At 30.1% G+C, this 13,792-nt stretch overlaps 1 protein-coding gene and 1 long non-coding RNA gene across 2 annotated transcripts; one reads left to right on the forward strand and one right to left on the reverse strand.

The window, feature by feature from the left end:
• Window positions 1–801: 801 nt before the first annotated feature.
• On the reverse strand, window positions 802–2,477 carry LOC140178368 (uncharacterized). The gene is made up of 3 exons (XR_011871398.1): window positions 2,130–2,477; window positions 1,115–1,164; window positions 802–1,004 (listed from the first exon to the last, which is right to left on the reverse strand). It is a non-coding gene; the product is annotated as an uncharacterized lncRNA (long non-coding RNA).
• Window positions 2,411–5,761, forward strand: LOC112744232 (CBS domain-containing protein CBSX6). Its single transcript, XM_025793788.3, has 2 exons — window positions 2,411–3,396; window positions 4,675–5,761. The coding sequence occupies exons 1-2, from the start codon at window positions 3,056–3,058 to the stop codon at window positions 5,609–5,611; spliced, it is 1,278 nt and encodes a 425-aa protein (XP_025649573.1). The 5' UTR covers window positions 2,411–3,055; the 3' UTR covers window positions 5,612–5,761.
• The last annotated feature ends 8,031 nt before the right edge of the window (window positions 5,762–13,792 follow it).

The raw sequence follows: 13,792 nt of genomic DNA on the forward strand, positions 1-13,792 counted from the left end.
TTCAGGGTTTAAGGTTTAGGGTTTAGGATTTTAGGGGTTAGGGTTTAGGGTTTTATGGGTTTAGGGGTTCAGAGTATGGTTTAGGGTTTATGGTTTTAGGGTTTTAGGGTTTTAGGAGTTTAGGGTTTATGGGTTCAGGGTTCAGGGTTCAGGGTTCTGGGTTCTGGGTTTAGTGTTTAGGGTTTAGGGTTTAGTGGTTCATGGTTCAGGGTTTAAAGTTTAGGGTTTAGGATTCAGGGTTTAGGGGTTCAGTGTGTTTCCAACTTTCGGTTCGCCTAGTGTATTAATTTCGGTTCACTGTGTTCAGGGTTCAGGGTTGAGGGTTTAGGGTTAGGGGTTTAGGATTTAGGGGTTCAAGTTTCAGGGTTCAGGGTTTAGGATTTTAGGGTTTTAGGGATTCAAGGTTTAGGGTTTAGGGGTTCAGGGTTCAGGGTTCAGGGTTCAGAGTTTAGGGTTTAGGGTTTTAGGGTTTATGGGTTCAGGGTTCTGGGTTTAGTGTTTAGGGTTTAAGGTTTAGTGGTTGAGGGTTCATGGTTTAGAGTTTAGGGTTTAGGGTTCAGGGTTTAGGGGTTCAGTATGTTTTCAACTTTCGGTTCGTCCAATGTATTAATGTCGGTTTACTGTGTTCTTTTGGAGTTCGTAATGTATTGGTAAATACAATGATTGCAATCATTGAGAACCTGGAATAAAACAACAGCCAGACAGTTTCAACAGATATATAAATTAACATCTCAGATGAGTAATCCATCTTGAATCAAATATAAATATTAACATTAACATTTAGATTAATATTGACATATATACATTTAAAGTAAGCATTTTTTGCTTTTTAAACAAGTTAAACAAAATATTGTTAATTACAATCAGCCAATCATAGTACATGCTATTTACTATCTAACATTTCTGGGACATTTGCCAGGGCACCAAATCCCATTTCTTCCACTCTATCTTTCTTTTCTTGACTCATATCCCTGTACACTGTTGCTATTGACTTTGTTTGGCATCTGCAATAATGAATTTTTTGCAAGTTTTGAAACAGAATGCTAGGATATATTTATAATACAAAATAGATATTATTCAAATGAAAGCGGATAAATATATTTAATCTACTTACGTTATAGTGCGGCTTCTCCTTCATTGTTGCCATTGTCTTGTTCTGTTTTGCTTTAATAAAAAATTTTGGTCAATACACTCAATACATCAACAAGCACAAACATGTATATCTTAATCAAGTCAATTAAAATGCCATAGGACACCGAATCGAACAACATTCACTTGGTGAACCAAAATCACAAAGGTCACCGAATCGAACAACGTTCATGTGGTGAACCAAAATCACAAAGGCCACCGAACCGAACAACATTCATGTGGTTAATAAATGGTGATCAACTTTCAATCAATAAGAATAGTATTCCTCCATGCAAAAGAAGTACTGAAGATAGTAACAACCAATTTCAAAGCTCTAGTTAAACTATCCACATCGATAAGAACAAGCACGTATATCTTAATTAAATCAATATCTTCCAAAAGAAAAGTTTTTCAAATTTCATAAATTAGGTGTTCTTTCAAAATGACATTTGCAAATTGGCTTCTTTAAAAACTCTTACTGAAATTTATCCAATATAATGAGACAATTTTACAGTAGTATGGCTTATCAAAGTTAAAGAGTTGTTTCTAATGTCAATTGTCCTAAACAAAATTTACATTTGGGCAATACACTATTTGCTTCTCAAAGGGATCCAAACTGAAGATTCTTACTAGCATTATATAGGACAGCCTTAACGAAACTCATTCATGCACAGAATCAAACATTATAAATAATGAAACAGTTAGGAAATGATTTGCTGCATGCTATCACAAAAGGAACCCACCAAATCGAACATCATTCACTTGGTGAACCAAAATTACAAAAGTCACCGAACCGAACAAATCTCAAAGCCCTAATTACACTATCCACTGAATTGAATGAAAATAATAATAAATTTCATTCCAAGGGCTAGTTATACTGTAAAAATGCATTCACAATAGTTCCATCTACTAAGCGAAACAAATCAATCTAGTAAACCTAAAATGCAAGTAGAAGAAGCGCGACATTGCAAGATTTCAAATGAACAATAGTTTTCTCATACCTTTGGTAGTCTTTGTTGCAGTTTTTGTTCGTTTCTGGTTGTTGCTTGCGAAATCTTCTCCCGATTCCTTTCTAGTAGTGATTTCCGCAGAAAACATGATTGAAGTTTGAGTGATGTTAAGAGAGATTCGAAGAGAATGAGTCATTTCGTGTATTGGTTTCGTGTTAAAGAAGATGTAACGTTTTTTCATAATGAAGTGCGAATGAAAAAGGAAGAATTTCGTTTGTCTCTAGCGTGTGTTTTCACTCGCCATTTAATGCGTCTGATTCTGTTTGAATTTTGGCCAACTTAATTACATATAACTATGGATGAGTAATAGCCAATGTTTGGATGAGTCTAGGAAGCCATCAAGGATATTTACTCGGTTAATGTCCTGTTACAACATAATTGGGTTACTACAATGTGGAGGTAGGGAGCTGATGATCACTGTCACTTTCTCAGGTCCCCGACCGCGTGAGACCTTCATCTTAAATGCCTTCATTTTCTTTTCTTCTCTTTTCTGCCTCTTCCTTTCTTCCATAGGCCACTCAAAATTCTCTATAATCTTCTATCAACAACCCAATTCTTAATCTAATATTACAAACCTTTCGGATATTCTTTTTCTTTTTTTTCCCTACTTGATTGATGGGCTTTAACCTTGTTGTGAGGATTCCTCTTCCATGGCAATGGCAAAAGCAAAGGGTCTCTGCTCCTTAACCTCTCTCTCTTCACTTCTCCTTCTCAACTTGATCCTCCTCAGACTACCCATTACAGCACTTGATCTTCTCCTCATCTTCCTCCATACCCTCTTATAGCTCATACCTTTAAAAAATTCATCTTTTTTTTAGGGTTTTTCCCCTAATTTTTTTTTTTTGCTTTTTTTTAATTCCCCCTTCTGAAAAATCTAATCTTTGTTGTGAATCCGGTTACCCTTTTGGATTCTGAGTATGGCATCGGTGTTCTTGTACCATGTTGTTGGGGATCTCACTGTGGGGAAGCCAGAGATAGTGGAGTTCCATGAGAGTGAGACTGTGGAGACTGCAATCAGGGCAATTGGTGAATCCCCTGAAGGGAGCATACCAATTTGGAAGAAGAGATCTCATGTTGGTATTGAGAACAGTGAGATGAGGCAGCAGAGGTTTGTTGGGATCCTTAATTCATTTGATATAGTTGCTTTCTTGGCTAAGAATCAGTGTCTTGAGGATCAGGACAAGGCATTGAAGACACCTGTTTCTGATGTGGTTGTTCCTAATAATTCTTTGCTTAGATTGGTTGATCCTGCAACAAGGTAAACAAGCAACCTATCCCTACTAATACTTTTTAGATTCGATCATATGAAAATAAGTAAAAAATTAAACTATACTTGTTGGGTTGGTATGCTTACCATGTGTTTGTTGAATTGCTTAGTCTAATCCACTCAGTTAATCTGGTTCAGGTAAGTTTGTCCAGTGTCTCTACCGACAAGAATTTCGTTGACTTGTGTTGAGCTGGATTAGTGCTGAATTGAACTGATGATTGTGCTATTACTATAGCAATTCTATAGGTTGCTTTGGTGACAATTCTTTGCGAGTGTGCAATGGGATAAGATTCTAATGTTTGCGTGTGTTTTTGTGTCTGATCATACTGATAGAATGCTTTATTACATCATACATGGATGGAGGGTGTGTGTGTTTTTGGTATGATTTGTATTGCTAATAGAGATGAGATATTTGGGGAATGTTGTTGCAACATCATATTCTTATAGGCATCTAGGATTAGATGAATCCAATACTAGTATTCGAGATCCTTCCCCGGAATATGATTCTGTCAAATTACAAGTATCTCATGCCTCTGAAAACATAAGTGGCAGATTTGTATTCCCAAGTAATTGTTTCATAACTTTAGTCTTATGCCGAGCACATGTTTCTTAGGTACCCACGTATGGTTTCTCGTACTTATGTAGGAAGTAAATACGCCTGTATACCGCCTAGAAGTATCCAGAATTATATCGTGTTATCTGAAGTTCTGTCCTAAATGTGAATTTATTGCTTTCTTATATTCATATGAAAATGAAGTTTAAAGTTTATCAACTATTTGAATTCTTGGAAATAATTGTTTTTGCTTGGTTACCAAATCGGCCCTGGGAAATGGTGTCCAATATATGCTCTGGTTGTAAAAGTCACCATCTCAGGATAAAGTGCTCATATTTTAGGGAATTGCCATCTTGTCTTATGAAAAGAATAAAAACATAGTAACAAATGAAAATGTTGAGGTTTTATTAAGCTTCAAAAATCCAATAACTAATCTGGAGCTGGTTTTGAAGTTAGACATGTATGGTAAAAATCCAATAAATTATTGGTTTTGAGCTAAAAGGTTTCCACATTTCCATCCCCATTTTTTATAAGAAAAAAAAATGCATAGTCATCTAGTTTAACAAAAATGAATTGATGTTGATCTAAATTCAAAACAAATTCAAGACAAATATGTGTCTCTTGAAGCTAGTTTAAATTTAGGTAGATTGCGTAACTAGTAATATTCTTGGATCAGTTTTCTAATTTGCTTAACACACCCTTAATGTTTCATTTAGGTTGATAGATGCACTGGACATGATGAAGCAAGGTGTGAAACGTCTTCTTGTTCCAAAGAGTGTGGTGTGGAAGGGCATGAGTAAGCGATTCTCGGTTATCTACTATGGCAAGTGGCTCAAGAATTCTGAAACTCCTAGCAGCAGCAGCAACAACCTACCTGCCAACATGAATCGAAACTCTTCATCTTCCAGTGCTGCTATCCGTGACAAGTTCTGCTGTCTCTCTAGAGAAGATGTACTCCGTTTTATCATTGGTTGCCTTGGTGCTCTCGCCCCTCTTCCTCTCACTTCCATTGCTGCTCTTGGAGCAATTAATTCTAACTACAGCTATATCGAATCCTCTTCTCCGGCCATTGAAGCAACTCAAAAGCTTCCTCAAGACCCTACTGCAGTGGCAGTCATTGAAAGCATGCCAGATGGCCAGCGTAAAATCATTGGAGAAATTTCATCATGCAGGTTATGGAAATGCGACTATCTAGCCGCAGCATGGGCTCTAGCCAATCTCTCATCTGGGCAGTTTGTTATGGGAGTTGAAGACAATGTTACCACAAGGACCCTGCCCGATTTCTCCATAAACTCGGCAGCTGGAGAAAATAATTTAGTTAATGGTGGCAGTCCAAGAAAACCAAAAAAGTTCAGTAGCAGGAGTATCGGGTTCTTCAGTAATTCTGCAAGCCATAGTTTTGGTTCCAGGAGCATGTATCGGGGTAGAAGCGCACCTCTGACATGTAAAGTTACCAGTTCATTGGCTGCAGTCATGGCTCAGATGCTATCTCACAGGGCGACTCATATTTGGGTGACCGAGGATGAGAACGATGAAGTTTTAGTTGGCGTGGTTGGATATGCCGATATTATGGCTGCTGTAACCAAACCACCAACGACCTTCGTTTCTGCAAATAGATCGACAGAAGCGATTGGAAACGAAATTCAAAGTTGAAATTTTTGTTTCAATTTGTTGATGTTTATGAATCTGTCATATTATGTTAAAAGGTGGATTGTGTTGTTTGTACAAGTATGTATTGTTTGATAATAAACATGAATAAGCAGTATTGGAATGAAAATGAAAGAATAATAGCTTTCTGTTCAATGAGTAGAATTCTTGCTTTATTTTGGCATCTTAGTTTGACATGAAAATTTCCTTCTTGATCAACATGAGTAACATGATAACCCAGTTCAATTGATGTAATCATCTCCCTTATTTAAGTTTTGTTACTTTTGTGAGATTAGGGTCAGAATTCAAAGTTGTTCTCTTAAAACAAGTTTTAAGATGAATTTTATACTTCAAAAGTAAAAAATAGAGGGACATAAAATATGAATTTAATTTTAATACATTGTCAGTGTAAAATTATTTTACACGTGTATATTACATTAGTAAAAATAATTATCTTTTAATATAAAAAAATATAATAAAAATACAAAATCCGATTGCCTTCCTTTTTTTTAATAAAATTCTGGTTAGCTTAAAAAAAGAAATAAATAATATTTAAACAACTGAAATAATTGACTTCTTTTTATTACAGATACGTTGTATGCTTTTAGATATATGTATTAAAGAGTTATGGATGGCTGCGGTTGTTTATATAGCATAACTTATATTTAAATAAATAAATGGAAATATTGACGGAGAAGTTTTATTTTAATATATACTACACATGATCTTTTTTCAGTAAACTCCAAGATAAGAAAGAAAAAAAAAAGTTGTCCATTATAAGAAGAGAAAAGATCTCCCTAATAAGGTGCCGGTCATGTCTTTGAAAATATTGATGACCACAAATAATGTGGTTAATTATTTGGCATGGCCATGGTTGATATGATTATGACTTTAATATTATTATTTAGCATTATACTAATTTTGGATTCCTCCTCCAACACAATCATTCATTTTTTTTAGTTTCTACATAAAAATTAGTCAACAAAGCCAACTATTGGGATTGGATTGTTCTACAAATAAAAAAAATCCTTGGATACTCCAAACATGTGGTATGAGGCGGTGAGGGAATGCTAAGATATAAAACATTAGACTCCTTTTCCTTGATTTATTATAATGGAATGATGTCACAAATTTTTGCAATGAATATATAAAGAGTTCTTTGAGAAAAAAAAAATAATTTTGTCTTTGAACAATTATAGCACTCAACTTATATATTTTGACGAAAAAATAAAAAAAAATTACAAAAAATACATTCGAATAATTTTATTGTTAACAAAAATGTATCCAAAATTTATTATTGACAAAAATATATTTAAATAATTTTAAAATACGACAAAAATGCTAAAAAAATATTTTTTTATAAATGACAAATGACTTTTATATTTAACAATTACTTATACATTTGATCCAAACTTTTATAAGAATATTTAGATAATTGTTTAAAAAATACACACAAAAAAAGAGATAAAAATTTGATCTCGATATTTTTATTTTATTTTTTAAAAGTATTATTGATTGTTGAAAAAAAATCACAAAAAAGTATATACTTAGAAAAAAATACCAAATATTAAATATAAAAATATCTCATTTTTTAAGAAAAAGTATATGGAACCAATTCCAAATCAGTCAAGAATAGAACAACTTAATTAATTATAAATATAGTAATTAGTTTTATTTATTTATGATTTAAAATATTGGTTATTAAATGTTTCACCACATTCAAATTAGAAGGATATACGTTCAGTATCATTGCAACATGAATCACAGAAACTGATTCAATTAGCTTCCGTTTTTTCACCCTCCTTCTTTTTTCAAATGCCTAAAACATGATAAATCAGAAAACAGATTCAAAACCATCCAATTTACAAAGAAAAGAAACATCCTAATGCCTAGTATAAACACTATCCACGTAGAGGTTTTAGATTCACCCAAAGACATTTGACTGATTTTTTGCTAGAACCATCTTAGTTCCTAGCATTATTGTTTTTTTAATCATGCTTACAAAACACCACATCAAAATTTAATCTCTAAAATATTTTTTGAGAATACATATTTAATGTTGGATATTTTTATCGTATTTTTAAATTATTTGAGTGTATTTTTGTGAGCGTCAAAATTATTCGAGTGCATTTTTTGGTTGCCAGTTTAACGCTTTAATTTTTAATAGAGTAATAATAACGACCAATAGTATGGTAGTCAATTTCAACTAATATTATAATAAGTTACCAAACAAATTCAGTATAAAACTCATTAAAGATGAGCTTTTGTTGAATAACAATGCTACGAGCACAAGTCTTTTGATAATCAAACTCAACTAAATTGACCCAACTACAATTAAAGTACAAAGTCTTGTGTAATAAGATGCTCATCACTCATTCAAGTTGTTTGATTATTGCTTACTTTATCACACTTGATTTTTTCTCGAAAAATTACTTATGAAAAATGTAAGTGAAATAATAAAGAAGCTGAAATGTTCATTATTTATGTGCTATAATTCATATTTTGTGCTCATTATTTCGGTCATAAAATTCATTATTTATGTGCTGTGATTTATTGTTTGTATTAATTTTCATTGTTTATGTGCCGTGATTTTGTATTTGTGTGCTGATGTTCATTGTCTGTGTACTGTGATTTTGTATGTGTGTGATGAGTTTTATTATTTGTGTGTTGTGTTTCATTGTTTATGTGCTATGATTCATTATTTATGTACTGCTATATGCTAATTTGATAGAATTTTAACATATCTTCAAAGATTTAGAAAAGAATATAATTTTACAATTCTTTTCAATGAGTTAAATGAATATTGAGATGTAGCAATTGAAAGAACACAAAAAAGAAGAATACCTAAATTCTCTACTGCATTGTAAATCCCTTCTTGTCAACTAAAATCAGTTGATTTAGTCATTAAATAAGATTTTTATCTATAAATTTAGAACATGAATATTAATTCACTGTTTTAATATCAAGAATACAAATATTTGTTTTTTGCTTATTGTAAAATCCTTGAAGATTTGGTTAAAAACTCATTATATAAATTTACTCTTTTTTTTTTGGTTTGCATCAGGGTATCCATCAGGCCGGAAGCCCAATGACTAATCCCTCAAGTACTGCAGAGACACACAAAGTGGGCAACCCTCCCAAGCAAGCAAACTCCATTCTCATCCTCCAGTGAGTATTGAACCCGAGAGAGATGGTTAAGGAACACAGACCCTCATCCATCTGTGCCAACTTGCGTTGGTTAAATTTACTTTCTTTAATCAAATATTTATTCTCTAGTATAAAAATATTTTTATTTAGCACAAAAACTAAGAATTATCTTAAATCTCTCGTTTTGTTGTTGTCTTTATTGCATAGCCCAAAAACTTTTATGGCTTGCACACAAATTATGTATGATAGCACCCAAAATATTTGTGTCAGCACAAAGAAGAAAGATTGTCTTAAATTTATCATTTTGTTGTGTCTTCATTCATTGCATAACACAAAACCTATTATAGCTAGCACACAAATTGTGTAGCATAACACACAAAATATTTGTATAAGCACAAAAAAAAAGAATTACTTTAAATCTTATTTTATTGTTGTCTTCATTACATAGCATAAAAACCGTTGTGACTAGCACACAAATTTTAAAGCATAGAACAATAACGTCTTTTCTCAACACAACAATTATGAGATGTATTAAACTAATGCTCATTTTCTGTTTTATTCTAGCATGTAGCAAATCCATCATATTATCTAACTAAAATGATAAGAAAACAATTCACATATCTCTTTTATAACAAATACAAATATCTTTATTTATCTTTGTTTATGAATTTATGTTTGATCGATCTCATTAAATCTCCAAATTAAAAATTCATACTTTGTCTATGATAAAGACTTAAACATGGCTCTACTATTGATCCATAATCTATCAAATTCAAATCCTAAAAAAACAAAAATCAAATTGAAAGATTTAAAAACAAGTTAAACAAATCATAATATAAAAGGGGATATCAAAATTATCTCAGTGAGAGTTCTTTGCTTTTATGCATTTGCAATTTTTTGTTCAGTGCTTGATTCCAATCGTTTTTTAGGACGTTTCAACTTCTTCAAAAGTGTTAAAAATAAATCATCCCATCCTGACACATACTGATCATTAATACCATACAAAACTTGATTCTGAAATATATAGCCACAGTACAGTGAAGATCATATAAAAAATAAGTTTTGGTTTGTCGCAGTACAAAAATATTTAAGCCTATCACATATTTTAGTTAGCATAGCACACAAATTCACATGTATAGAATAAAAATCAGAATCATAGAACAACACTAATTTGTCAAACAATAACTCAAAGAACGTAAACTAAGATCATCTAAATAACTAGAATCAAGAAAAAAAAATATATACAAATAGCACACAAATATCAAGCATAAAACAACTAGTAATCGAAGTTAATACCCTGGTAGCTCACACTAATTTATTACCGTTCAATACAAAAAAAAATTCAATTCATATTGATTTAACTCATCTAAACTACAATTTTTCATTATCATCGAAGGTATGCGTATTTAACGAAAACTCATCCGATTTCACAAGCACTACGTCGTAGATTGAAAAGATTTGAAACAAGATGTAATTAATGTAAAATTCTGAATAGAATACACAAAAATCTTCTTTATATATATTTTTAGTACAATTTTCTTTATATATACTAGTATATCAATTAATACTACCCTATTTATCAATCTACTATTCTATTTATTAAATATTTATAATATTAAAAATATAAACAAAATAATAAATATTTATTTATAATTATTAAAAGAAAAAGTCTAAGGGCCAATAACTTTGTTAAATTCTGACCAGTATGTAACCAGCAAAGAAAAGTGAGCCATTGGATGAAATCTCATACCAATCTCACACTATTAAAACCATCATTAATAGTTATTTAATGGCTACAAATAACAAAAGTTACTAGCCCCTAACATTCTTCTTATTAAAAATCATGAATTTAAGGTTTAGAAATAATAAAATACTAGTTTTGTGAATGTGCATAACAGAAGATATTCTAGGCCTCTAGGGACAAAAATTTGGTACAATAAATTCATGTCGTCCGTATTTATATACAAATACAGTATAAAGTAGAAGTGGATATGTTGTTAATATCTGCAGAAGAGAATTGTTTTTTAGAATTTCTGTCAATATAAATGAAAACAGTGAGACATTACTCAACCATCGAATATAGCTAATATCACACCACTAATCTTATACAAATGAACACGTTATTATTAATGAAAAATTGGAGAACAAAATTGTATACGTGTAGTATATTTTCAGTGTGTAAGAATAATTAAGTAGATATTTGATAATTAGAAATTACTAAAGTCAAAGGAGAAAGCCATGTATAGCACGACACTCATGGGGGCAAAAGATAGACGTGTCAAATTCAGTCATTCATGCAAAATTATTGGCTATTTAAATATAAAGGGACAATTATTTTACATGTGATGTGAGGAGTGTGACAATGATGTTTATAAACACTGAGTTTTCTCTAGACAGTATCCTAAGTGAAATTATATATTAGTGTTTTAAAACTGATAATTGACTAATTAAGGTTGTTTAATAAAAGTTGATTTTTAAAACTAACATAATTTTTTTTTGAATAATTGACGAATTATTTGAGTGATTAGTTTATTTATTCACTTAAATAAATATCGGATAAATGTCAGGTCAAGATTTAAAATCTTTTTTGTGTATACTTAGATGTGTCATTATAAAAAAAAAACTATAAAATTGCTGTCGACGAAGAAGTGATAATAAGCTAGCTAGGGATCTTCGGATTTTTTTCAGAAATAAAATAAAAAAATACATATTTTTTTAAACACTACTTTTAAACTTTAATTTTCTAAATATAATTTTTTTTGTTTAGAGCAAGTTTATCGTACCTCCGGCGAATTCTATAAAAATTATAGAGATCGCCTTATCCTGGCGAACTCCCTTTAAATTTATTGAATCCCACATTTTTAATCCATTTTAATCCATTATCATCATCTTCAAATAGTATATAGATTTACAAATAGTATATAGGAGTACACAAAAATACATAGACAACAAACATGGCTTTTTTAAGAAATTTTTTTAATTATAAATTAAAAAAATAAGCCATATTTAACAAGGACAACCATTATCATTATCTCCAGAAATACACCGCTACACCAGAATAAGTCATATTTAACAATAATTTTTTTAATTATAAGTCGTATTTTATTTTGAAAAAAATTTTAAAAAATATAAATAAATTTTTTCAAAATAAAATACGCTTATAATTAAAAAAATTCTTGTGAAATATGGCTTATTCTAATGTACCTGTGTATTTCTGGAGACTATGATAATGGTTGTCATTATTAAATATGACTTATTTTTTAATTTATAATTAAAAAAATTCTTGAAGAAGTCATACTTGTTGTCCGTGTATTTTTGTGTACTCCTATATACTGTTTGTAGATCTATATACTATTTAAAAATGATAATAATGAATTAAAATGGATTAAAAACGTAGGATTCAAAAAATTTAAAGGGAGTTTGACGGGAATACGACGAACTTGCTCTAAACCAAAAGAAAAATTGTATTTGGAGAATTAAAATTCAAAAATAGTGTTTAAGAAAATATGAATTTTTTTAATTTTATTTCTGAAAAAAATCCAGGAATCTTCATACACTAAATATCTAATTAATAATGCTCTTTTTTTTCTTTTTTTCAATCACACTAGTCATTTTCTGAATTGAATTTTGTTTTTATTTTTAATACTTTTTACTTTAAAAATTTTAAAAATAAAAAGTGAAATTAAATAAAGAATTATTTTATTATTTTTAGTATTTTCTTACCATAACCTTAAAAACCACAAAAAAGTGAAAACAAAACCAGACTAATATAACTAAACCGCACATAAAAAAAATATAATGTATTAGTAATAAAATAAAGAATATTATTTTTCCTTAAAATAATGTAAAAGTCGTCCAAATACATATATATAATTGTGATTTTCTTTGGGGTTCAAGTTATCATTCTTTACCATTTGATGTATTTTTAAAATTATTTACATTTTTGTACTCGATTATTTATTTTGTTTTCACTGCAATTAAAATAGAGTCTAAACAAAATAAGTAATATAATTTTGTTATTTATTCCATTTACAAACGAGATGTTTATATTTATTTAAAATATCACACATAATCTTTCATAATGTTTAATCTTAATCATTTTTTAATATAGAATAATACTAGAACTTATATTTATATATGGCTGCCACTCCTTTTTTTTTTATTTTTTGGTTTCAGCCTTTTAGGTGGCTGACCCTTGTAAATAGTAATAAATTATTTACTCTCTTTCGAAAAAAAAAAAAAAACACTCTCAGCAGCAATGTTGTTTGATTTAAGGGTTTATCACTGATCAATAGACATAAGATGAGATTTAAATTTTCGACACTTATTTAAGTGGATTAATGAATTAACTGCTAAATCAATCCAATTATTGGTCCAAGTGTCACAAGGTTCTAAACATGGGTCATATTCGTAAAAGGAGTGGCATAAGCCCATTAAGAACCCAATAAAAATGGACTGGGCCTTCAACACCCCATGTAAAGTTTCTTGATAAAACAAAATAATGATCCCATCAAGTTTGGGAACATTCCTAATAAGTCCTCCAAAAAATTAAAAAAAATTAAGAACATTCTATGACTTGAATAGATTCTGAAATCGGACTAGTTATTGAAGTGGCAAAACTAAAAATTTAAAAGTTTAAAGTTTAACTAAAATAATCAAAATTGAACTAAATATAATAAAATAATATTTTCATATAAAAATTAAACATATAAAGTATCTTTTATTATTTTACTCACAAATGTTGAAAATTCTGATAAGGTGGAAATGAGGTGGTCGTGGCTGCAGATGAGTTGAGTTGGTATTGGTAAAGGGTTACAGATTCCGGTGTAAGTTAGGTTAAGAGGTTAATTTTAAAATTTTAAATAATTTATTTATAATTTAGATAATTTTGTCAATTAAAATTTATCTTTTATAGATAGAAAAATGTTATATGGTCAATAAATATTATTATTTTATATCAGTATTTAGTAATAATTTACATTTACATTTATAAAAGTATTATATTCAATAAACATATAGTTTGTACCTATATTTATCAGA

The sequence above is a fragment of the Arachis hypogaea genome, chromosome 14 (genome assembly GCF_003086295.3).
Source record: "Arachis hypogaea cultivar Tifrunner chromosome 14, arahy.Tifrunner.gnm2.J5K5, whole genome shotgun sequence".
Taxonomy (NCBI): domain Eukaryota; kingdom Viridiplantae; phylum Streptophyta; class Magnoliopsida; order Fabales; family Fabaceae; genus Arachis; species Arachis hypogaea.